This window comes from Gopherus flavomarginatus, chromosome 1, assembly GCF_025201925.1.
Source record: "Gopherus flavomarginatus isolate rGopFla2 chromosome 1, rGopFla2.mat.asm, whole genome shotgun sequence".
NCBI classification, from domain to species: Eukaryota; Metazoa; Chordata; order Testudines; family Testudinidae; genus Gopherus; species Gopherus flavomarginatus.
In genome coordinates, this window is record NC_066617.1 from 311,899,731 (window position 1) to 311,925,732 (window position 26,002).

The following is a 26,002-nucleotide window of genomic DNA, read 5'->3' on the forward strand; positions in this document are numbered from 1 at the left end:
CTGAAGGAAGAAAAGGACTGCTGGTATCTTGAACTGCCATCTAGCTTACTGAAGGATCAGGAGGATTTCAAGTATTTGTTCTCAATATGAAGTAACTTAAAAATTCACACACAAAGGTCACTGACACTTTTATAACAGGCTGCAGCCATGGCCATGGAAGTACCTACTGCTATCATTATAGCACACGCACACAGGCTGCCAAATACACTCCCGCTTCTATCACAGCTGCACTGAGTGCTCCCCACTACTGCTTGTGACCTTCTGCCTCAGATCCAACCACCTTTCCGAGTCTTTTTACTTTATCAGCTTATGACAGGATGTAAAGGTTTTCCTAAATTCCTTAGTCTTCATGAAGTAATAGTAAACTTACCACTATACGTTTTGTGTGTGTGAGAGAGAGAATGAATATGACCTACCTTCCCCACATGGACAAACAGGTTTTGGGATGGATAAGGTGGGCAGGTATGAGTGTGAATACATAGAACCACCTTTGGATGTAAGCATCTCAAAAGGTAGAGACTTTTAAGAGGCAATTTTTGAAGAAACAGCATTACTAAAACACTAGATTTACTAAATGAGACTTTAGGGAGAGGAGAATGCCTCCTAATGGCCAATTTGCAGAATAATAGTGTTTTCTCTTCACGGGTCCACTGACCTGATATTCTGAAGAAGTGACGTAATGTTTCTCTACAATGGGAAGTTCAAGGTATAATGGAAAAATTATGGCTTTAGAATGAAGATGAGAGAACCCTGGACTGGACCACCAGTCAAGGTCTGACTCACTGATGGAGAACATGACAGTTATTTCAGAAGGGCATCTCAACAACAAAGTTATTTTTATTAAAGTGACAACTCAATTAGCTGCAGTTTATTAGTCCACTATATGATGCAATTATATTTAATGAATTCAGAGAAAGCTGGCAGCAAGTCAAATGTAAAACCCTCTCTATTTAGTGCAATATGAACTACAGATTTAACAGAAATGCAGACAACCTAAGCAAGATTACATTAATGCTAAAAACCTAATAATGCAACAGAACTCACCTCTGTTTCTCTTTTTTCTCCTTATGTCTTTCAAAGTCACGTCCTCTCTCTTTCCCCTCTCTTGTTTTTTCTTCTAAACGCTCTTTTGCTTTATGTTTTTCTTTATGCTTTTTCCCCAGGGGAGTCTCCTCTTGTACTGGAGGAGGTGGACTAGGTGTACGAGGACCCTTCTTTTTACTCTGGGTGCTTTTGGAACTCCTAAATGTATCAAAATACCAGAAAAAGCTATTTAAAAGACTAAACAAAATATCTGTTAACCTCTTAGATACTAGCAGCACCAATTTATAGAGCCAAGCGTTTTACAGCTTTTGGGGCAAACTTCTCTATTCCGTCAGCAGATAGTGGCATTTGCAGTTGTACTTGACTGAATGGTGAATACAAAGGAAAATTAATGTCAAGCTCTCCTTTGAAGTTTCCCATGGCCATTTGAATAATCCTTATTTCTGAAATAGGCTTGCAAAATTTGGAACTGCTCCCAAATGTGTAACCACAGCTTCCAAAGCTACAATGCCCTTGTAAAACTGCATGCATCAAAACATCAAAATCCTTTGTATCTTGTCCAGATTCTGCAATTGAAACAATACATCTGTGCACAATACACTGCAGGATCAGTGCCTCAAATTTTAAGCTATTTGGGGTAGGGATCACTCATTCCTTGTATGTAAAGCATCCTACTATATTTTCAGGAGCCTTATGAATAAATAGTGAACATTTTCTTTCCATCATGAATTACAAGGAAGTGTAAAGATATTTCTTTATACCCAAATGTATTTTTCGTAAGTCAGTAACAAATAGATACAAACATATTAGTACCTAGATGTCACTGCATCTTAAAGCACTGTAGCAAGCAATCCCTTATACTAGTCTTTTACAGCAAAACCAACATTTACAAGTATTGTGCCCCTATTTAAGCATAACTTGCTTCAAAGGCAATTTGCTTGGCAAATATAGGTGCCTGTTCTTGTATTAGGGTTGTAATTTTCCTCACAGCTAATGGAGCTAAACATTGATTCCCAGGTTCTAGAGTCAGCAAGATCTTTTTTAGTTGATTGATTTTTTGTGGCAAGAAGCCCAGTTGTAACAGCCTGTGATTTTGCCTATTTCATTCCTTCTCTTGTCTTCTTTTCCCAGTGCTATAACTCTCCAGGTCACTCCTTAATCTCGAAGGCCAAGTAGTCTCTCTTGTATAGCAATATATAGTGCCAACAGAACACTTGACTCCCCAAACTGCAAAATTTCAATTCTAGCCTAAATTAACTTGTATTTAACCACCAACAATACCCCACATCATTGAACAAACATCATATTATTTCTATTTAGATTTCTCCAGTGCATCTCACAGGCTCTAGCCAGTTCACGTCATTTAAAGAAACTATGTTTAATGCAAAATCTACAAGTTATAAAACCAATGGAGACATATATATGCTGCCCTGTCCCAGGGATTTTTGTGAACTCTGCAAAAAATCGACAGTTTCAAAACTGGTACACTGAATTCACACCTTAAGGGGAAATGAAAATGAGTATCTATATCCACCGATTAGCATGAAACATTTCATAATGTATCGACATACCACCCTGTTCCAGATCCATAATGTATGTCTACCTACTGACCTCTGCTGGTCCAAGAGTGGTGAAGACACTGTAGAAGTCTTCTTCTCTTTCTTACTAACTGAAGATGAAGATTTGGGACTTGACCTTCGTTTTGGAGATTTAGACTTTCTTGGTGAAGGAGACTGTGATAATTTAGATCTAACCACCTCTGGAGAAATCTTGGATAAAGAAAAAGTTTCAACTACAACCAAAAACTCATGTGCTGTATGCATATCCTGAATAAGGATCCTAATATCATTCAAACTTTAGATAGTAACAACCACTGACACACCATCTGCCTCACACATACTAAGCACATACTTTTGCAGTACTTAATTAAAATATCCTAAAATAAAGCTGATCTTAATGAAAATGCTGCACAAAAGACCTACAACATAATTAAATGACATCTAACAGATCATTACAATTAGAATCATTTTATGGATATGAATAACACTCTAAAGTTAGCCTGAAAAATTGCACTCCAATAAGATTTACCTACAGCCCCAAAATTCTGGCTCTTAAGGTCCCATATTCCAAATAGGCATATTCTTTCCAGTTATGAACCACCCACCAAGATTATGCCTAATAAAAGCCAGTGTAATACAAATAGTGAGGGCAGGTGGGGGACTGGCATAGATAAAATGGTCCAGACTGAAGCATATGAAACAAATTCACAGCTTCTAAACCTCAATGTGGGAAGACCTCTCTCACACGTACTTCACAGGTTTTGGGACAGCAAGTTCAAGTGTACAACGATTTTTGCCCCAAAGTTCTTCTCCTATCTGCCTCCTTCCCTGCCTACACAGAAAGGCTAGCCAGAATATAGCCCTATGTTTGTAAAGTTATGCCCAACAGTCATTTATCATTTGCCCCATGGTAGCACATAGCGGCTCCAGACATGCAGAAAACAATTAGGACTCTAAGGACATAAAATGGCAGTTGATTAGTTGTAAGAATACGTGTACCTATTTTCAAAATACAAACCTCCTTTTTAATGACTATTTCCTCTCGCTTCTCCATGTTTTCCTGTTCAAGCTTCATGAGTTCTCTCTGAATCTTTTGACGTTTCATTTCCAAAGACAGCTCATGGTCATAATCATAATTAACTTCTCCATTATCAGAGTCTTTATTCAAGAAAAAAAAAAAGATGACAGGCAATATATGAAATAAGTGATCTTAAACAGACATACTTCTCAAAAAACATCACACCCCTGAGTGACTTATTTATGCAGACCTAATCTTCTAATGTAGACTAGGCCTTATATTTAGATTATAAGCACTTTGGGACAGGCAGCATCTTTTTGTCCTATGTTTGTATAAAACCTAGCAAAACACGGTCCTGGGCCATAACTAGGGCTCCCAAGCAAATACACATCACAATATTCAATTACTCAAAATAGCATGAAGTATTTCAATGCCCCAACAAAGAGAAATAGAAGTGGTGATCTTCCCCCAGAATTGTTCCGTCTTAAGCCAGAAAACAGCTGGTACAGTTTTTTAGTTGAATGAAAGCTAAAAATGAATGCTTGTGACCGACATCTTGGACACCAAAATCCTCTTCTGGACCACAGAACAAGCAGCCATAGCAAGTAGCAAGCTTTCTTTTGGCACCCTGACAATCACTTCAACAATGACCTATATGGGCTATGTGCAAAGATAATTTAGTTTTTGTGCTCAAATGAGACAGGCAAATGTAAAAATCGTTGTAAAATTGAGTCCTTTTTTGTTTTAAATGAGGTAAACACACCTAATTTCACTGATCAGCTGTTCATCAGCCACAACTGATGTAGGCTAGATTTGAACCGGTCACCTAAATGAGAAAGGCCCTGCCAGTCACTCAGTGGCTGAGGGCCAGTTTCTTTTTGCTTATGTACTGATCAAACAATTTTATGACCGATGTCTTGTTAGTCAAGTTTCAAAACAGATTGAGAGAGAGGGCAGACAGTAACAAATTCTTGTTTTGCATCATATTTAACTGGGACGGATTAGATCAGGAGCAGGTAACCTGCGGCACGTGAGCTGATTTTCAGTGGCACTCACACTGCCCGGGTCCTGGCCATCAGTCCAGGGGGTGCTCTGCATTTTAATTTAATATGACGCTTCTTAAACATTTTAAAAACCTTATTTACTTTACATATAACAATCGTTTAGTTATATATTATAGACTTATAGAAAGAGACCTTCTAAAAACGTTAAAATGGATTACCGGCACACGAAATCTTAAATCAGAATGAATAATGAAGACTCAGCACACTCTGAAAGGTTGCCGACCCCTGGATTACATTTTTAATGGTAGATGTCAGTAACTGTTGATTTCACAAGCCAAACAAACATATTTCTATTGATAATCAAAATTTATAGATAGGCAAAGAAAGAAAAATGCTCCTTGAGAACTTATAAAGAGTTTGGTTTAAGGATATTTGACATGTGATTGTGATAATTTGTGATTTTAATGGTTATAAAGCTTTACTTTTTTTAATATTCACGTCTACTGCCACTAAATTTAAATAGATACAAATCTTTAAAAATGCTTAAATATAAACCAATAGCTATTGAAAGTATAGAAAAAAATAAAATTCTGCCAAGCTAATTGTATTACTTGGTCCAACCCCAATTACTAAATTTGTTCCTTGTCCACAGATAAATTGAAACAAGCCTTATTCATCACTAATTAATGAATAGTCAACATATCAGTCCATTGGTATGGACAAAACTTCCTACAAACTGATAATCTGTAGTATTTGGAATATTGTTAATAGATTAAATGGAGAGCCTTACTTGAATTCAATTTACCTTCTCTATTGGTTTCCCAGTCTCCATTTTCTTCTTCACTTTCTGGAGTCCTCTCCTTTGTAATTTTGATGTCTTCCTTCTCTCTATGCCTTCCTCTTGAAGACTCTTTCTACAGGGAAAAAATGCTGAATTAGAGTAACAATTTTTTAAAACAGAAGCCTGCAGAAGTAGATAAATTTTGCACAGTATTTTGTGCTTTATAGAAAGAATTAAACTAATTGTTTTCTTTAGTCTGATTAGTTTTCTCAGCTAAGAAGAAATTATACTGGGAAAATATTCTAATGTAATTTCATATAATCAGTGGGTCAGGAGGAAAAACATCCGTACAGGTGAAGTCAACAAAGACTTAAAGGTAGGCCAAGAAAATGACGTTTACAATGGAGACTGAAAAAAGAGCAGATCAGTTTTGAAGACCAGGAATTTTTATATGAGAAATTTAGCGAAAATTAAAAAGTATTATTAGAACAGCTAGAAAAAGAGTAATACAATTTTAAATGAGAATTGTTATGTGCATTTTACAATTTAGATCCTGAGGACTGAACTGACAATTGATGACTAACTGCTATTCCCTTAGAGCCTAAAGCCTCTGGAAAATACCAAAAAGTCCTGTATGGAGGTGGGGTGGGGAATTAAAAACATATAATACGCTAAAGTTTTCCTGACAGCTTTACATCTGAATTACGTATTTTACTGGCTCAACCAAACTAAAAATTCTTTTTACCTACTGTAAGGTCACAGAAACCCATGGATCCACAAGGAAAACAAAGTCAATCTTACAGAAATCCTAAGGTCACCAAAAAGATAGCTGGCCTTCTGCTGCTGCTCTCTGCTCACTCAATCCCAGTAGCCAATAACAGCTGCTCCTGAGCGGCACTTTTTCTATACACCCTTCCCAAAGGACTTTTTTGGGAAGGTAGGGGGAGGAGGAGTAAACTACACATCCACCACTTTCCCTCTGCCCCTACTTCCTGCAAATGCGGTGCCTATTCTGTCTCTTTTTATGGGCCTTCTTGCAGATTTATAGAGCTCGTCCAGTCACAAGAAAAAAAAAGGTTATCCAGAAACCAACTAGGACACTTAAATTTCTCTCTATTGGCAGCTTGAACTGGGTTTGATGTCAGACCTCAATCATCATCTCAGAATTAAAAAGTAAGGAAATAAGATCACATAATCACTCCCAACTGCACAAAATTTTATTTCCTGGTTTTTGCATTACTAGTTTTAAATGTTGTCTCAGTTAAGATTTTCATAGCTTCCAAGGCCAGAAGGGACCATTATGATCATCTAGCATGACCTCCTGTATAACACAGGCCATAGAACATCCCCAAAATAATTCCTAAAGTTTATCTTCTAGAAAAATGTATTTTCTTTTACAAAAGGCACTACCACGTGAAAATACTGTGAATTTGTTTGGCTTTGTGGTTTCTGAAATAAATATGCAAATGTTTATTTCAGTGCACGGCTATCTGAAGTTTCTCTCTTTGATGCACTGTTCAAAAGTTAACTGAAATGCTTTCTCAAATGTTATACACATTATTTCTCAGACAAATTGTTTCAAACATGTCAAAGGCAATTATTTAAGAATTCAGGTCAACTTTAATTAAAAGCAGCATGTGTTATATGAAGGGCTTGGTTTTGGTTTGCTTATTCATGATTGGATATCTCAAAAATGCTGGGCCACATCCTCAGCTGGTGCAAATCACAATACCTTCATAGACATAAGTGGTGCTATACCATGTTCACGAGCTGAGCATCTAACAATAACTTTTCAATCTTTCAAAGGAAAAATGCATCTGGTCTAAGGCCAAGTACGGAACACTTCAGCCAAAATACACATTTCTGAAAAAGACAGGGCCCTATTATAGAAATCTCTTAGCTGTGCAATTCTATGAACGAACATCATTTGCAGCCTTTTTTCCTTAGAGATTCTTTATTTTCCTAGGTTCTTTTCCATTCAGTCTGCAAACACTCTCTTTTACAATGTTGGCAGCTTACATCCACCATTAATTACCTGCTATTTAATTAAGCAACAACATTAATGGAATATGACATTGATGCTTCAGTAAAAATCTGACAGTGGATGTAACTAGCAATTTGAAGTTTGCACATATACTGGCACATCTTCCACATACTGACTCCAATACACCCCTACCTTCTCAAAGCCTATATACAAAGTAACTTGTCAATATAGCAGGTGCACTTATACGGGCTAGAAGGCCTGAAGACCAACACAACTTGTTAACATGACAGAATGTTTTATCCTCCAAAAATTAAATACTGTATGCGATATACCTTGCATAAGTCTCTAATTCATGTATTGCTGGAGCCCAAATTGCACTGTTGCTATTATTGCAAATTTACAACCAAGTCTAAGCCTCAAAAACAGCTTGCTTGTATTCTTTCCTCTAAGTAACAAAATGCAGAATGGTAGTTGTGATGGGACAATCTGTCTTCTATAATACAATGGGGAACAAGAACATTTGTGAAAGCAGTTCCTCCTTTAATTACTGATAAATACAGTGAAAACAGCTAAATAATCAGTTATATAAGCTAATTTATTATTATTATAGTTTAAGAAACATACAGTATACCTGTAGTTATGCCAAACAGCTTCATCCTTTCAGTTGCCAAAAGAGATCAGAGCTTAGTAAGCACAACATTTAAGAAAACCCACTCAATTTATACATTTCCGTTGTTGAACATACACATTTTTCTAGAGGATACAATTAAAAAATCTAAAGTTATTGTTTCCCTAATATGTCCTGGATACCTACTACTTCCATGAGCCTTAAAACAAATTCAGTGGCAAGTCTTCTACTTACTCATTTTAGTTTTTTAATTTCACTCAAAAAAAACAAACATTGTTTTTGTTTCATCAAAGCATGCACCAGACTTGCTGAGAAACCCCGTAACCTTACTAATGTTGTCCTTATCCTCCTTTCCTCAACCTTCCCTATAGGGATCACACACTCCTCATTATTTGGTAAACACCTCTGTTCTCTGTACATCAACTGGGCCGTTAACAGTCCCATCCCCGGCTAAGGCAGGCTAGTCCCTACTTGTTCTGACACCGCACTGCGCTCCGGAAGCAGCCAGCAACAGGTCCAGCACGCCACGGGGCTCCATGCACTGCTCCGATCCTGAGCACAGGCTCCACTGGTTCCCGGCCAATGGGAGCTGGGGGGCAGGGGAAGGGAGGGAGGGCACGGTGCCTGCAGGTGAGAGCCATGAGGAGCTGCTTGCACACAGCATGGTCTGCAGTGCCGGGACAGGCAGGAAGTCTGCCTTAGCACCCCCACTGTGCCGCCAACCAAGAGCCGCCAGAGGTAAGCCTGCGCCCCAATCCCCTGTGCCCCAAACCGCTAACCCAGCCCTAAGCCCCCCCCAAACCCAGAACCCCCTCTTGTACCCCAAAGCCCTCATCCCTGGCCCCAGCCCAGAGCCCTGACCCCCTCCCGCACTCCAACACCCTGCCCCAGCCCAAAGCCCCTTCCCACATCCTGAACCACTCATTCCCAGCCCCACTCTGCACCCCAACCCTCTTCCCCAGCCTTGAGCGCCTCCTACGCCCCAAGCCCCGCATCCCCAGCTCCACTAGGTCATGGACATCAATAATTTTCTTCAACTGGGTCGCCAGAAACAAAAGTTTGAAAACCACTGGACTAGAGGACACAGCCATAAACCAGCAAAACAGACATCAAGCCAAGAAGTTTCATTACCTTAAACTAATGTTAATTGAGACAAAGTTTGTGGTTCTCCTGTATCCCACAATTCCTTTATACAAAAATCTTATGCTTACCTGGTGTACTAATAGCCTATCAGTACATATGCATGCAATAGTAGTATAAACTGCAACATGTACACAGATTCTAAACCACAGAAGGTTTGGAGTTTAGTACAATTAAGTTTCTACTGATTGTAGCTAAAATCTTTTGGGCAAGCACAATATTCTTTAGGTTTCATAACATATGTTACACTTCAAAGCACTGAACAAACACTGATTAAGCTCCTCAGTGTGATAGAAAGGTACTGACTCCACTTTAGAGAAGATAAGTGAAGACAGGGTTAATGACTTTCCCTAGGTCAGCAAATCAGTGGTAAAACTGGGATTAGAACTCAGGTGTTTTTTGTTCTGAGGCCCTTGTTTGCTGCATTATTAGACTCCAATGGCCACTCTCATTCACATGGTCAATAATTCCATTCCAGTCACAAATGTGTTACTGCATGCTGGTATCTGTTCTCACCTCAAACATTCAGATACCACAGTGATAGAGTATAAGCACATGGATTAGATATACATACGTTTTACATTCCTTCCAATAATCTTGCCTAACTGCTGCTTTAAGACCTTCTCTCCCTCTCAGTTTCATCCTGCCTCTACTCTTGGAACTGCCTCCCACTACAGTAACTCCTCACTTAACGTTGTAGTTATGTTCCTGAAAAATGTGACTTTAAGCGAAACGATGTTAAGCAAATCCAGTTCCCCCATAAGAATTAATATAAATGAAGGGGTTAGGTTCCAGGGAATTTTCTCTCATCAGACAAAAATATACACACACACACACACACACACACAGTACAAGTCTTAAACAAACAATTTAATACTGGTACACAGAGATGATGATTGTGAAGCCTGGTTCAGGCTGAGGAGTCAGAAGGTGGGATATTTCCCAAGGAATGCCTTACTGCTAAATGATGAACTAGCATGAACTCTACAAGGCAGCAGGAATGGAGGGAGGGAAGACAGCTCGCAGACAGAGACAAAGACACACACTGTGTGTGCGTGTGTGAGAGTGTGAGAGAGAGAGGTGCATTCCCCTTTTAAGTACACTGCATTGTTAATTAGATCAGCTTGCTGAGACCACAGCTGCTGCCAGCAAGCTCCCTCAGTCCTCAGCCCTGTCATGTGCCCCCTCATCCCCCTCCCCCCGCTCTATGGAAGATGGGGTAAGCAGGGTACAGGAGCAAGGGGGAGGGGGACACCCTGACATTAGCCCCCTTCTTCCTCCCCTCTTCCTCACACAGGGAGCAGGAGTCTCGGGGAGCAGCTCCAAGGCAGAGTGCAGGAGCAGCACATGACAGTGGGGGGAGGGACAGCTGCAATTGCTAGCCTGCTGGGCAGCTGCTGCATATGGAATTTAGGGGAGCAGGGAACTGATAGGAGGGCTGCCAGTCCACCCTGGTTCCAAGCCCCCACCAGCTAGCTGCAACGGGCTGCTCTTCCTGAAACCAGTGGACAAAGCAGACGGCTGCCAAACAAAGCACTGCACAACTTTAAACAAGCATGTTCCCCAATTGATCAGCATCATAACAACAAAACAATGTTAACCAGAACGACTTTAAGTGAGGAGTTACTGTATGTGCAACCAAGCCATCCACACACTCAATAAGTTATTCTGTGGTATTTCCCAGTATCAAGCCCTCAACTGGAATTTGTTGGCTCATGCTCACATTTGAGCTGTTCTAAGTATTATACCTGTCTAAATCAGATTGTAAGCACAGGGATCCTGTCCCATTATTTGTAAAACATTTTGCATACACTTACACTTGCATACAAAATAATTTCATACAAATATCTAGGACCATAGGATAGCCATATTAGATAAGAGCAGTTGTCTTCATAGTCCAGTATACTTTCTCTGAAAGTGGCCAGGAAATAAATATGTCCAAGGAAGATGCAAGAATCCCCAGAATGAACAATCATGGAATATCCAGTCCATATGAGAAGTTTCTTCCTAATTTCAGGCAGATATTGGTTAGCTGAAGCATGAGGATTTATATCCCCTCTAAAAAAGTTTTTTCTCCTGTCTAATGCAACTGTCTATTCCTTTTATGAAACACACTAAATTCTTGGACTGTGTCTTCTGGCAATGAGTTCCCCAGGTTAGTTACATGTACTGTAAGAAAATTTCGTTATTTTTACATTTGTTGTCTTTTAATTTCATTGGAATACTCCGTGTTCTTCTAGCATGAGAAAGTATAAACAGGAGTGCCTAATTTACGTTCTATTTACCATTCATCATCATATACCTCTATCACGTCCCTGCTTATTTGTCTCCTCTCTGAACAGTGCCATTCTCACCTCATTGTTCACCTTCCAGACATCATCTTCTATTATATCTTCTTTCAAATGGGGTGACCAGAATAAAACAGTGTTTCAGACGAGAGTGGACTATTAATTTACATCATGGCATATTTTAAGAATTATTTTCTACTCCATTACTTATACACCTTAACATTTGTTTGCTGTTTTGACTTCTACTGCACATTGAACCGATGTTTTCATTGAGCTATCCACAATAATCCCAGGTCTTTTTCCTGAGTGGTTGCAATTACTTTAAACCCAGTAATGTGAATGAGTGCTTCAAGTTACTCCCTTTAATGTGCATTACCTTGCATTTGTTAACACTGAATTACATCTGTCATTGTACTGACCTAAAACCGCTTCCTTTTTAGGTCCCTGTGAAATTCCTCATAGTTGTCCCTAGTTTTGACTAATTTAAACTTTTTTTTTTTATCTTCTGCAAATTGTCTTCTTATTGTTCAACCTTTTCTCCAGAATCTCTTTGGAGCACCCTATTGTGGAAAACTGACCATTTCTTTCTTTCTGTCTTCTGTCTCTTGGCTAGTTTCTAATCACACCTTGACTGTTAAGTTCTTTCAGAAAGCTTTTGTTTCAAGAGAGGCTACTCAAGTCCAATTTATGTCAATCAGTTCTCCTTTAGCTGCTATTTTGCAGACAAGTTTCAATTCTAGTAGAATAAAGAAGAACAATTTTAATTTACAAGAGCTGTGCTCATTTTCCCTATCATATCATGTTCCAAAAAGTGTTTTGTAACTATCTTTAATTATTTCAAAATAAAGTTTACTTGTTTTTGAGTCTCACCTTCACCTCTAGAGCTTTAGGGGAAGGAAAAAAAAAGAGACCCAATTGTGCGACCATCCAGTCCTTTGGAAGAGTAGCTATTATAATAAGACTGTATATTTTCGTTAACAACTCAAATCACTTCATTCTTCCTTGAGAACTCTTGGTTGTTTACCAACTGATCTTGGTGACCCATTGCCCTTTATCAATTTGTTCCAGCACCACCTTTTGACAACTCATTCTGTGAGTTTGCCTCATCTTTAATATACCTGAAGAGAGTATGTCCGGAGCAGCTATCTCCCCAACATCGCCTGTGGTGAAGACTGATGCAGAGGAACAGTTTTGCTTCTCTGCAAAGTCTTTATCTTCCTTAATTGCTCCCTTTACTCACTAGTAGTTCAGTAGACCCACAACTTCTCTTGCAAGAGTCCTGCTTTTGATATACTTAAAAGATTAGCTTGGGTTTTTTTGTTTGTCTCTCTTTGGTTACTACAGGAATAGAACACTATGGCTGCCTAGTTAAGTGCTAAAAAATGTGCACGTTAAGGTTGCACACAGCAACTACCTTTTTATTCATGGGAAAAATACACTTTCCCCACTCTCCTTGTACTCAAGAACTGAACCGTTTTTTCTCAAACTTAAATAAAATCGCTTTAGTGTAGAGAGTTGACAGAACTGAAAATTTCAGCAAGTTATCAGCAACTGAAAACGAGGTTAGAATGGAAACCATTATGTAACTTTAGTGACAGCAATTCCTGCTGATTCCTTTATAGCAGTCTTCCAAATTTCCACTTACATGCAGCAAGTTGGAACAGACCCAGAAGAGAAACAACGCCAATAAAGCTCGCAGAATTCAAAACATTCCTTTAAAAACAGAAAGGTTTTAGCCCTTATGGTTGTGGAAAAAATTTAAATACTTAAAGAGTAAATCAATGTTGCAGCTGTCGTCCAATTGCAGAGGAGCTCTACCAACTCTGTCTCTCTTCAATAGCAATGTCAGTGGAGAAGGTGAAATAGACTTTGCTGAGAAAAAAAAACTGTTTGGAGAGGGTGGGAAGGCAGAGAAGAAGAATTGGTGAATTTGTTGCAGAGATAAAAACTGATGAACTAGAGTGAATGATGGGAGAATGGAGGAGAATTAATACATGGAGTAATGACTACATGGGCTTATGAAGGGGGTGTTTTCTGATAAGCAAGATGGAGTTGGGGGGGAGTAACAAGTATATGATGTGTTATAATGCAAATAAGGGTAAGTGCTTTATATATCAGTGTTTAAAGTAAAAATGAGCTAGTAGGTGTTTGCTTGGGCTGGTACATTTTATTGACAATTTCAAAAGGTTCTGCTATATTGTTAAATAGCTGCCAGTTTCACTCCAGAGGTAGCTGAATGTCAAAATTTTATAATATGCATTTCAGCTTGTGTATTTTGTAAAGAATTCAGGTAACTTTCAAGACAAAAAGTACTATACAGATGGAAAATATTAAATACTGTAAGGTAACTAAATATTAAATTAAATATTTTAACACATTGTGAATTGTTTAATATTAAATAAATAACATAATGACCATGATTCTAGGACACATTAACCTACTGCTACTGAGGGAGGCTGGATATTCCATGCACTCCATTCTTACCCTAACAGGAGAGGACGATTCCTCTGTATTTCTTTTCTGTGGCTCAGCCTCCACGTCCTGACGCTTGTTCTTCATTCTCTCCCGAAGATCCCCAGTGGGCCTTTCTGGTGACCTGTATAAGGCAGAAATAGGTATGATGTAGCTGCTTCCTTTTAAAAGGAAAAGGACACTCAATTTCCTTTACTGATATTTGTAACTAATTTTTATAGAAAAATCTGTTGACAAAATTTGATTTAAGTAATTCAACCATGATGCCTAAGAGCCCCACCCAGCAAAAGTGAGGAAGACTAGTGAAATCTTAATGGGTTTGGTGTTACTAAACAGCTTTTGGAAATTAAGATCATGTAACAGCTTCCTAGCAGTCAAGACAGACAACTTCAGGAATGGGTTATTTTCTCACTGGAAACAAAATGACTTGGCACAATATTGTATTATTAGTCCAATTAAACTGACATACGCAGGGCAGAGTGCAGCTTATGACTCAGATGCAGCATCACTTTCACAACTGTATTCAAAATCCCAGCCAGGCTGACTATGTCTGCCTTTCCTCAACTATTGTCTAGCTCTCGTTATCACACTCATGATCCACTAAACCCCTCGTTATCTCTGGCCCTGTATATATTCAAAGATGCACTAGATTTAAAAGAAAAATCACACCTTTATTTAAACTCAGTGCAAAATCTTCTGTGAACACATTAAGAGCATCCAAATGGGGCTCTGCACTGCTTTAACTAAATCCTTGTTTAAACAGATTTAAAGTTAAACAAGTGCAACTCTGAACATAGATAAGGCCTTTGAGCAGACATCATTCAAAACTGCCACTCACCGATAGCGTTGGCCTTTTTGCCAAACAAAAGGAAGCCTACCTGAATTCAGGTTCCAACCTCCTGCACCCTAAGGCCAGGACTACTTGCAATTTTTGTCTTGGTATAACTATCCTGATCAGATGTATGTTTTTTTTAAAAAAACTGAAATAGTTATAGCAGTACAACTCCCCTAGTTCAAATGTGCTATGGTATAGAGGTGCCTTATGCCAGTATAGCTTATTTCCCCTTTTAGGGAATACCTTGTATCAATATAAGGCACCGCCTTTCAAGTTAACAGGCATCTATTGTTCTCACCAAATAAACCTAGCTGAATACTGAGCTGTGTGTATCTGCAATGGCTCTTAACAACTCCTGCAGATTCTCATCTCAGATAATTCTATTAGCTTTATACCTTTATCAGTATAGCTATAGCTAAACTGGAAGACACTGATGAACTACTAGCTCCAGGAAACCTGTCTGATATTTGAAATAATGAAACTTCCATTTGTTTCAGGACAGCAGTTTTCAACTGGTGGTCTACAGACTCCTTGGGGCCCACAGACTATGTCTAAGGGGTCTGCAAAAGGCAATTATGAAAATAAAGTTTCAGATCCCAGAAAAGGTATTCTATTGTTCTCATTAATCAAAACTATATGACTAACCCCACTCACAGGTCAAAACCCAGAAGTGTTATTGTTACCCCAGAAGTCCACAGGTTAGCATCTTTTCTCATGCTGCATCAAATGCCATGCCAAGCTCATGCAACATGTATAGCTGATTTCTGTTCAGCCAGTTTTCAGTCTAAGGTAGGGGACCACAGGTTGAATTTCCAAATGGGTCTACACCTCCATTTGAAATTTTTTAGGGATCCACAAATGAAAAAGGGGTTGAAAACCACTGTTTAGGGCATTTGTTTTTTCCTAGAAGGATTTGTGCTGTCATTAGGAATAACAGATTTCTATATTTTGTGCTGGGTTGTTTCCCCATTATAGAATAGGTCTATTTCCTGTACTTGCAGCTATTTAAGAAAAAAATAAAATTTGTTTCTACTTTTAAAAATTGCTGGTTTGAAGCCTTGTTATTTATGTTTCAATTTCCTCTTCTGCAATATTTTCCATCATTAAAATGTTAAACATGGCCATAAGGTACAATCTTAAAGAGATCCAATAAAAAGGACAGTGACTCCTATTTATCCTCCTCCTGCTATTAAATATATTTAACGTGCAGTAAAATTGTACACACATCATTTTCAAGTCAGACGAAAGGTTCAACAGTAACAGATTTTTCCATCTGCTCTCTTTCCCAGCAGTACTAAGCAACAAAACACCCTGTACAAAAATATAACTAAAAGTCACCTTCCTAGTATTCATACTTGCACCATATTTTAAATTTATAGTTTTAAGTACATTATAGCTGATTTTTAAAAGTAATTTTAATCCTCTAAAAAAAGTTCTGAGCTGTATCAATACTTCTTCAAAGATGCTCAATATGCTACTTGTTCCCTCCACAAATAGCTTTCAGCATTACAAAAAGTGCTATTTCTTTAATGTTCTTTGTGTCTATTCTATTTAAAAATCAGTTCCATCAAAAATCCCAAACTTGCTATGTGAAGGAGCAGGGCCTGTGGAATTGACCAAACTTCGTTTACATGGCAGAGAGATTACATATATAATCTAAAGATGACATACTTTGCCCCTAGAACACTGGTTGAAGCACTGTTCTCATAATACCCTCTGGACAAATCAGAAAAGCAACAGAACCTAGTGAGAATGCAACTCATGTACCAGCCAACAGAAAGAATCTGATGCTATTGGAATGCATAGGGCTTTCTCCTCAAGTTTCAGGATAACTGGAGAAACCCATCAAACCCACCACTCTCAATACACATTTCTAAGCTGGAAAAAGCTGGAAACCAACAATAGCTCAATTTATTTAGGCATTATTCAAAACTACTTTAAGATGAGGAAGGCCATTAGGAAATTAGAAGCAGAAAAAAGCACTGTGTGGCTGTCACATTTTATTGCTTTGGGAGATAAACACAGAGGTGAAATAAAGGTAAACCCTTTCCCCCTGCAAATAATAACACATAAAGACAGTAGAAATAAGTAATTTGGTGAAACTAAGTTAAATAGGTTTACTCCTTAGCAGGTGGTTGCTTAGGAGGCATTGGCTGGTTTGGGTACTTTGGTTTAGGGCACAGAAACCCCCCCCTACGAACTGACTGGAATTTTCTAGTAAATTTTCTGCAGCTGTTTCATCTGGTGCACCGGAATTTGTTTCTTTTAAATAATGTTTGCTCCTTTAAAAGGTCTTAAGTTTTCTATATGCTACACAAGACAGAAATTCCTGCACTATGGATACTAGATGCAATGTTTTTAGTTCCATGGGTGATTCCAATTAAGTGTGCATGTTACAGTATACAAAGGACTCTACAGCTGTCTCCAGTAACAATTTTAAACAGAAATTCCTAACAAAGTACACTTTAGTAAGCCTGTATTTTCTCCAGGGACTTTTACATAAGATACACAGATGGTCCATATTTTAACTGTGTCTACACTAGAGAATTTCAGCATAATCAAGGTTTCACGTTGCAGCTAAGCACTTTTAGCACCATTACTTCCCGCAGCAGTTCAACATGTTCATACTACGCAAACCAAGCTGCGTAAACCAGTGCACGTGTCCACTTGCAACAGTCCTTCCAATTGTTTTGGGCATCATTGTGGCACCTATCCAATAATGCAAGCAGTTTGATTTTTTATATATAAACTACACAGACATCCACAGTGTATATTTATATATAGTGTATAGTCTATCTGCACATAATATGCTTGAGTGGTCGCGAGACCATTATTAAGATTGCATCAGTTTTCAGTTCATCTCTCTTATTAGTTGTGCCTCTCAATATATCACACCATTTGTACCTGTTAACCTTATGCTGTATTTGGTTTCATCAGTGCTTTGTTCCAACAATTGTTTCGAGTGGTTTTGTACAGCGTGCATAGTTTGCGATGAGCGTGGGCTGTGCCTTCAAACAACTCTACGACAACAATATTGCAGAAGGCAACCAGATCTCCCTACACCTGCTGATGGCGCTATGTGCCTGGATTCCTCTGTAACAATCCAGGATACAGAGAAAAGACATCTCTCCAAGCAAAATAATGAAGTCCAGCCAGTCACCTTGTACCTCATGCCCCAACTCATGAAATGAGCCCTCAGGAAGGTGTACCAGACATCAGGTAGTACATAAGGAGTGCCAAACAACTGGTTACTGAGGTACCATTAGCAGGTAAGTAAAGAATTAGGATTCAATTAGGGATTGTGGAGTAACTCTAATGTCTCAGAAATAGGGCTCAGGCAGCTGTCTACTGTGATGCCATCCTTGTCCCCCAGTAACGAACATACAGTAATTTATTGATGCTTTGTTAAATTCTTAATTTTCTCAAGAGGAATGCAGTGTGTGTGTCGATGTGTCTGTCTGATGATCTACTTTATATTGTGCTTGTCATGAACAGACCAAGACCCATGGGAAGAGAATAGGGCATGTTAAAGTTCAAATAAAGTTTTATGTTAATATTTCTGAAGTTTGAAGAAGTTAAGAAGTGTCTTGTTTTCCTACCGTAGGAGGATGGCCTGAATTGCAAAGGGTGTAATGGTCAGGACAGATATATTAAGTATCACTGTGGCTTCTTTTGGGCAGGCCTGGAATTAGAGGGGCAGGAACAAGTGGCAATGTTTTCTGCTACCAAAGTTGCTTGCAAGACAATCATGGGACTACACTGAGAGGATCAACTGACCCAGTATAAAGACAATATCTGGGCTTCCCAGATACTGTAGCACTGAATGTCTGAGCTGAAATAGTGCAGACAGAAGCACTTACAAGACTTACTTGGAGACAGTATAACTGTACGGGTTCTTGGAACAGATGTTTCCTGATACAAAAATGGTACAGAAGATGCCAATATTCTTTAGTGTGGAACAGACTCTTTTGTGTCTTGCTAAGACCTATGGATGAGTTAAAGCAAGCTTCCAAATGCTCTGGTCGCTCACTTATCCAAAGTTCCGAGTCAGTAAGCAGCAAGCTATGCAATTTGACTTTCATATAACTTATAGGAGAAAAAAGTTAATATAAATAAAGATGTAAACCAGCATTATTCCTGAATACCAGTGATAAATTCATGCCTTCATATGAAGCAAAAAATTAGTGGTAATGGCTAGCAGTTTTTTGTTTTTAAACAGCTTTTAAAAAAAAAAAAAAAAAAAAGAGAGAGCAAGAAGGGTTATACACTCAATACTCCAAATACTGTAGCAAGGGAAAGTGACATTCAGCACATAAAGGTAAGTGTAAAATAATTTACATGTAAAGCACCTCTCTTCCTTTGCTCTGTGGAGAATTCAGCACATAACATTACAGTAAGTTCCCTTGCATACTGAGAAAAAAGGTTAAATATAACCTGTATTTTATATCCCAGTTGCTACAGTTTTATAAACAATGAAAGTTAAGATGGTCTTAAGATTAAGGCACAGAAATAGGAAACAGAGCCAGGAATAGAACCATAATATCCATGCCTGACATCCTGTTTGACCTTCAACAAGTCACTTAACTTCTGTGTCTCAGTTTACCCATCTATAAAGTGAGGCTAGTTTCTACCTCAAAGGGGCATTGTGAAGCATTATTGTTTGTAACATCTTTGAGATCTTTGCATGAAAGGTGCTGAAGAGAAAATTAAATCATATTTTTCCCTTCAGAAAGAATGATACAGACTCATGCTACTACACAGTGCACTTCTTGAAAGATAGCACTGGGTATATAATAAGACATTATAAATTGCATTGATTTTACTTAACAACAAAGGCAAATTTTTTTAATCTCTCTGCTGGACATTTGTCTGTAGAGGTAGTCATGAAACCACATTTTCCTATCCTAGCACAGTGGTTCTCAACCAGGGGTATGTGTACCCCTGGGGAGGGGGGGAAATGCAGAGGTCTTTCAGGGGGTACATCAACTCATCTAGATATTTGCCGAGTTTTACAACAGGCTACATAAAAAGCACTAGTGAAGTCAGTACAAACTAAAATTTCATACAATGACTTGTTTATACTGCTCATACACTATACACTGAAATATAAATACTAGATTTACATTCCAATTGATTTATTTTATATGTAATTATATGGTAAAAAGCAAGCAAGCAATTTTTCAGTAATAGTGGGCTGTGACACTTACGTATTTTTTTTGTCTGATTTTGTAAGCTCAGTAGTTTTTGAATGAGGTGAAACTTAGGAGGTACATGAGACAAATTAGATTCCTGAAAGGGGCACAGTAGTCTGGAAAGGTTGAGAGCCACTGTCCTAGCATGTCTCTTCACAACTGGAGAAAAAGAACGGCCACCTCACACACCAACAAAAATACTGTTACTGGTGAAGGCAAAAGGATATGGGCTGTGATTTAGAGAATACTGCCTTAAACAGATGCAAAACAGCGTTTTAGTAGAGGATAGAGGCAGACAGAAGTTGCAGTGACACACTACACAGAAATCCATTTATTAAAATTCTTGCATGTCCCATTTCAAGGCAGGCTAAAACACTATCATGCAAAAGAAGTTAATCTGCATTCAGAGCATTTTATTATTTTTTAAAGTTACACACACAAGAAAATCCAGGGAAAACCCACTGCATCTTGCCAAGTTTTTTGTTTTCAGCAGCTTCACAATCCAATAAGATTATTGATAAAACATACCATTAGGCACACCACAGCATTTAAAAGTTTTACAGAAGACATACTTGAAAAAGCTATTTTCCTACAGCATGTGAACAATTCAAAGTGAGTTCTTGATTTACCTTCTATAACTGCTGCTATAGCCTTTACCTCGTGGTGAAGGGCCATGTACGAATCTACATGTGTTCCCATAGAGGCAGTTGCCAGTCTTCAGCCAGTTACGGCACTGTGTCTAAGAGACAGACATTACTAGGTGAATTTCACACTCATTTCTGGAAATACCATTGGTGTGAGTGTGGCAGAACAAACAAATGAGTCCACATTTACTCCCATTTATCTGAGATTTCCATCCACCAGTAATTTACTTCATTAAAAACCACAATGAGCATTAAGTCTGCCAGATTAAAAAATTTAGGTTTATAAAAGTATTAGTAAATGTACATTGTTACTGCTCCTCACCAGAAGCTGGAACACCACAAGTAATTTGAAAATCTAAAGATTAATATCTTGAACATCTATGTGTGAATGTGTTCTGTTTACCTTTACTTACATCACTAATGACTGAATATTCAGTACTCATGAACAACTCTACCCCACTACTTATGTCCTGGAAGAGAAGTTGTTGGGGTGGGAAGGAAGAGAAGAACACGTTTACAACTCACCTCTGCAGTACTTCCAGTGCTGGGTCCAAGCCTTTCAAACACACTGGGTCTTCGGGATGTGCTATCGGATATGGTCTTGGTATTTTCCACTGTGACCTTCCTTCTAATTTTTGACATTTTGTACTACTTCAACCAAAAAAAAAAGCAAAACTGTAAAATCCTTTAGTTTGGAGCTATTGTCACTGAATTCACAAGTAAAAAGAATACATTATGCTATAAATTACAAAAGAAGTGACAAATAAAGGAACAGGAGAATCATAAATAAATAGAATGTACCTGACTAAAGAGATGCCTTTGATTACTAATAAAATTGGTATAAACTAGTCAACTGAACACCAACAATGGGAGCTTTTAATTTTATTTTATGGACCTGCTTTGGATTCATAGCAGGTCCATAAAATATCAGACACTGTTCTGCTCATTCAGGCGGCAAACATACAGAACAGCTGCTTTCTTTGGGTACATGTGTTTCGACGATTACCTCAGTGATTTCAAATGTAAAGAGCACTTGGAATGGTATTTAACCACTCTTTCCAGAGATGGGGTTTGACTGGTAAAGAGGGCTCAGAGTTCGGCAACATACGTTTCTAAGGAATTTCCATTTCTCCCCTCACTGTTTATGAGGGCTTATTGGCAGCCATCCTCTCCTCTCCTCTCCCCTCCCTTACTTAAACCAGCATGCACAATGAGCATGGCTAGTAATTGTATGGCTGTTTGCAACTGCTGTGCTTTAAAGAAAGAATGCTGATGTACTTCTGAAATCCTTGTGATCACTAAAAGAACTCAATACATTTTGCAAACAGATACACCTTATGCTTGACAAATCTTCCTAGCCATAATCTGTTTTACCTGGGAGCAAGGAGGGAAGCTATAAGGGGAGAGGAGGCTATGAGGCAGGAGAAACAGGCTACAAAGGAAGGAGAACTGAGTCCAAAAAGATTCTCTATTTGTTTAAGTGATATCAATTTATACAGAAAAAATCAGTTTGGGAAAGCCAGTTTGTGTGAAAACAATCCACAGCCAGTTTTAAGAAAAATTCATTACATAAGAAAAAACTACCACTGATGTAACCTACATTTTAGATCTGGTACCTTTCATAATGTCTCTCGATGTCTTCACTACACTGAGACTTCGTTATCTGAGGGCTTGGCTACACTGGAGAGTTGCAGCGCTGGTGCTGGGTTTACAGCACTGCAACTTAGTAACTGTCCACACCTGCAAGGCATATCCAATGCTGCAACTCCCTGGCTGCAGCGCTGGCTGTACACCTGGTCTGCTTGGGGTGTAACGATTGCAGCGCTTGTGATGTAGCGCTGCTCATCAAGTGTGGCCACCAAAAGTGCTGTTATTGGCCTCCAGGGTATTAGGAGGTATCCCATAATGCCTGCTCACAACAAACCGGAAGAACGGCTGAACTCCGAGCTCCCCCGAACTGCTTATCTAAAAAACAAACACAGCTCCTGTTTGCTGGAGTGAGCGAGCAGAGGCAGGCAGGGGAATTGCTTTGGAAGGTCACAGCTGTTTGCTTGAAGAGAGAAGTCACACGGCAGAGGGGGTGGGGAGAGTCCGTGTTGAGCAGCTACTTATGTGGTCTGAAGGCTATTTAGGAGTGCATAATTTGCATTTAGTGAATAAGAGAGGGGTGGGGGAAGGGCTTGAAACTTTTAAATTGATTGACGGTTGGTTCCAGTCCTTAGAACTCGCAAGGCAGGGAGCTGACAGATCCAAAAATCCACTCTCTCTCTCTCTCTCTCCCCCCCCCCCAGGTCCCCCTCACCTCCCTCTTTTGAAAAGCACGTTGCAGCCACTTGAACGCTGGGATAGCTGCCCACAATGCACCACTCCCAACAGCGCTGCAAATGCTGCAAATGCGGCCACACTGCAGTGCTGGTAGTTGTCAGTGTGGCCACACTGCAGCGCTTTCCCTACACAGCTGTACGATGACAGCTGTAACTCCCAGCGCTGTACAACTGTAAGTGTAGCCATACCCTGAATCTCATGGTTATCTGAATGCTGGCTCTTCCCCTGAGCTTTGACTTCATCACAATGTTCTCTCTGTAGAAAACTATACACTGAAGTCCTTAAGCTCTTTAACCCTTCTATAAACTGCAGGAGACAGCTTAGGGTTCTACAAGAGGCTTTCCCAGTCCCCTGACTATTTATCCAAATCTTTGCTTGGGACATAACATTCTTTCAGATAATCAATGTTCATATTACCACATTTTTATTGTATGTGCAACGTTGTTACATGCTGTGAGAGAAGTTAGTTGTAGGATGTACCAGAGATTAGAAACAATGGTTAACATTTATTAATGATCTGAAGGGTGAAGTAAGACAGCAAAATAACTTCTTGTTACTGGCAAGATTTACTATCTAAGTTAGTAAAAACTGTGGAGAATATTGAGGAACTCCAGAAAGTTCTATTGAAGCTAGAAGACTGAGCAATACAACAGCAAATGAAATGTAAATAAATGCAATGTAATGCACAACGGGAGAAATTATTTCAATTTGTATATAGACGATGAGTTCAAATTAGCCCAGTCTTCTGAGAAAAATAATTAGGAGTCATTGTGGATAGCTCAATGTGCAGCAATGGTTAAAAAGTCTAAAGATAAACAGTCGAAGTTAGAGTGAAACATCAAGTCTAGACTAGCCCAGCTTCCTTCCAGTTCAAGGTTGTTCCCTACAGTTTACCCAGGTGTTTCGTTCACTCTAATTTAAGGTACCATGCAATTAGATCTTTGGATTTGGGAAGGGAGGGGGGAAACGACAAAATATAGCATATATAAAAAAGGCATTGAATATATTAATAGTAAGACCACACATCAAATACTGCATTCACTTTCACAGGATTCATATTAAAGGAGACATCTGAAACAGAAAAATTTAGAAGAACAGTACTAAAGACAGCATGGGAACGGGAGAGGGTCAACATATGAAAGGTGAGTAAAATGGGATTATGTAGCACAAAAAGGAGGAGAGTTACAGGAACATAGTAGAAGCATATAATGATATATGGAATAGGAACACACTGATAAAGAGTTCCCATTCATCTTGGCTTTAACAAGATGTGCCTTTATTTTCAAAAAAACCAAAGGCAACAAACTGAACTGGTTATTTTTAATTTACTCTTCACTCAACAACTAGTAGACTTTTGGAATTCACTGCCACAGAAAAGTTAATATGATTGTCAATTTTAAAAGGATAAATCTTTTATAGTATTGTGATAACAACAGTGTACTTATGAGTAACCTTCACACAAAAATTACACTTTGGACTGTAATTTCTTCACATCTTTTGAACCAAAAAGAATTTTTAGTTAAATTCCATTCAGCCATTTGAGTTTTCTGAACATGGAAAAAGTGTTTTCACACTTCACCCAGTTTTTCTTTTTAAATTGAGTTTTGTATGCATGTGTTTAGATAAGATAAGATTGATTCCATTTTTAAATGTTGGCACATATCCAGCTGTCAATGAGAATCATGTACTTTGCTAACCGGAAAAAAAAATTGGTGAGACAAACCATTCCAAGTGAACCAGCATGCTATGAGCGCACAGCATGTTGCTGTCAAAGATCATCAAATTGCACATACGAGTCTCAATCCTCTGTAATCAGATCTGCATGATCAAACACTTGAACCTACAGTAAAGGCCCACTGACTTTCATGGGGATCTATGTATTTGAAGCCAGTGGCAGAATCAGGGCCCAGGAATGGTTATCTACACAGAGACAAGTATATCTGAGAACTAAGCACACTGGAACACACATTTATGAAAATTAAGTAGAATGCATTTATTTGAATGCACAATCACTATTTTTTAATTCTTCAACAACCACGGAAATTAAAAGCACAAAATACAGTTGATATTTTACACGCAAGTAGTGAGGAAAATTGTTTTTTGACTATGTTTTGGCAAGAGTAGGAACATTCATTTTGCCTCCCTCCATATGAATTCTTGTGTAGGCAGAGGGAGGGAAGGATTCCAAAATTTAAGGGGGAAGTTTTATTTCTGACTCTCTCAGCCAACAATTTAGCAGATAGCCAAGAGCAATTGAAATGTAATGTCCCCATAAAATTCGGCAAATTACTTTAATTCTTCCTAGGTTTTGCTAAGAAGTGCTCTTACACTTGCTTGACCACAGTCCAAAAAAAATCAGGCCTACAATCATCACCAATGCAATTCAGACTCCGAATCCCATCCGGTCTGCTTCTGTGTCTCCTCTTTCAAGTTTTAACTTGTTCAACAAATTTTGATTGAGCCCCAGTTAGGATAGAGCCGTAAGCACTCAACAGTTACCAACTCAGTCAATAAATACATTAAATGCACAAAATTGGGAAATATCTTTAAATTAATTAGAAGGAATAATTGTTAATTATTTATTTCAGTGACATAACTCAGTAGCTAAGTACATTTAGGAATATTTAGAAGTTTGCAACTTCCAAGACATTTTACCACTATTAATGAATATCACAGAAAAAATAATAATGAATATGGGACAGGGAAATCAATTTTATAATACTTCATCAATTTACAGGGTTAACTGTATTAGTTAAACTAACAATAATATATTGCTTTCCCCGCACACACATGTATATAATATCCAAAGGCGGCACTATAAAAAAATAAGAATACATTATCAACACTATTATACCTTATTCTCTGCAGTACAAAAGGTGGCTTATTAATGAAGCTTTTTCAAATGCATGACAGATAACATTTAGTGACCAGAATTCATTGTATTACTATATTGCATTGTTGGGGGAGTACATGTTAATTCATTTGCATCTGTATCCATTTGTTGTCTCTTCCTTATAGTTAGAGCGTATGCTCTCTGAAGCAAGGACTGTCTTTTTGTTCTGTATGTTTGAGGTCCTGATCCATGTCT

At 38.5% G+C, this 26,002-nt stretch overlaps 1 protein-coding gene across 6 annotated transcripts in view; it reads right to left on the reverse strand.

Moving 5' to 3' along the window:
- Nucleotides 1-26,002, reverse strand: part of ZC3H13 (zinc finger CCCH-type containing 13) — a 59,171-nt gene that overhangs the window by 27,805 nt on the left and 5,364 nt on the right. For 3 of the 6 annotated variants that reach the window (XM_050946999.1, XM_050946989.1, XM_050946969.1), the window contains exons 2-8: nt 21,115-21,240; nt 20,575-20,684; nt 13,931-14,042; nt 5,431-5,539; nt 3,622-3,761; nt 2,656-2,813; nt 1,045-1,242 (exon numbers count right to left, since the gene is read on the reverse strand). In XM_050946999.1, coding sequence (XP_050802956.1) covers nt 1,045-1,242; nt 2,656-2,813; nt 3,622-3,761; nt 5,431-5,539; nt 13,931-14,042; nt 20,575-20,684; nt 21,115-21,231 — 944 coding nt within the window. In that variant the 5' untranslated portion in view covers nt 21,232-21,240. The remainder of the gene's footprint in view (nt 1-1,044; nt 1,243-2,655; nt 2,814-3,621; nt 3,762-5,430; nt 5,540-13,930; nt 14,043-20,574; nt 20,685-21,114; nt 21,241-26,002) is intronic. The other 3 variants (XM_050946979.1, XM_050947009.1, XM_050947018.1) reach the window with 3 other exon arrangements.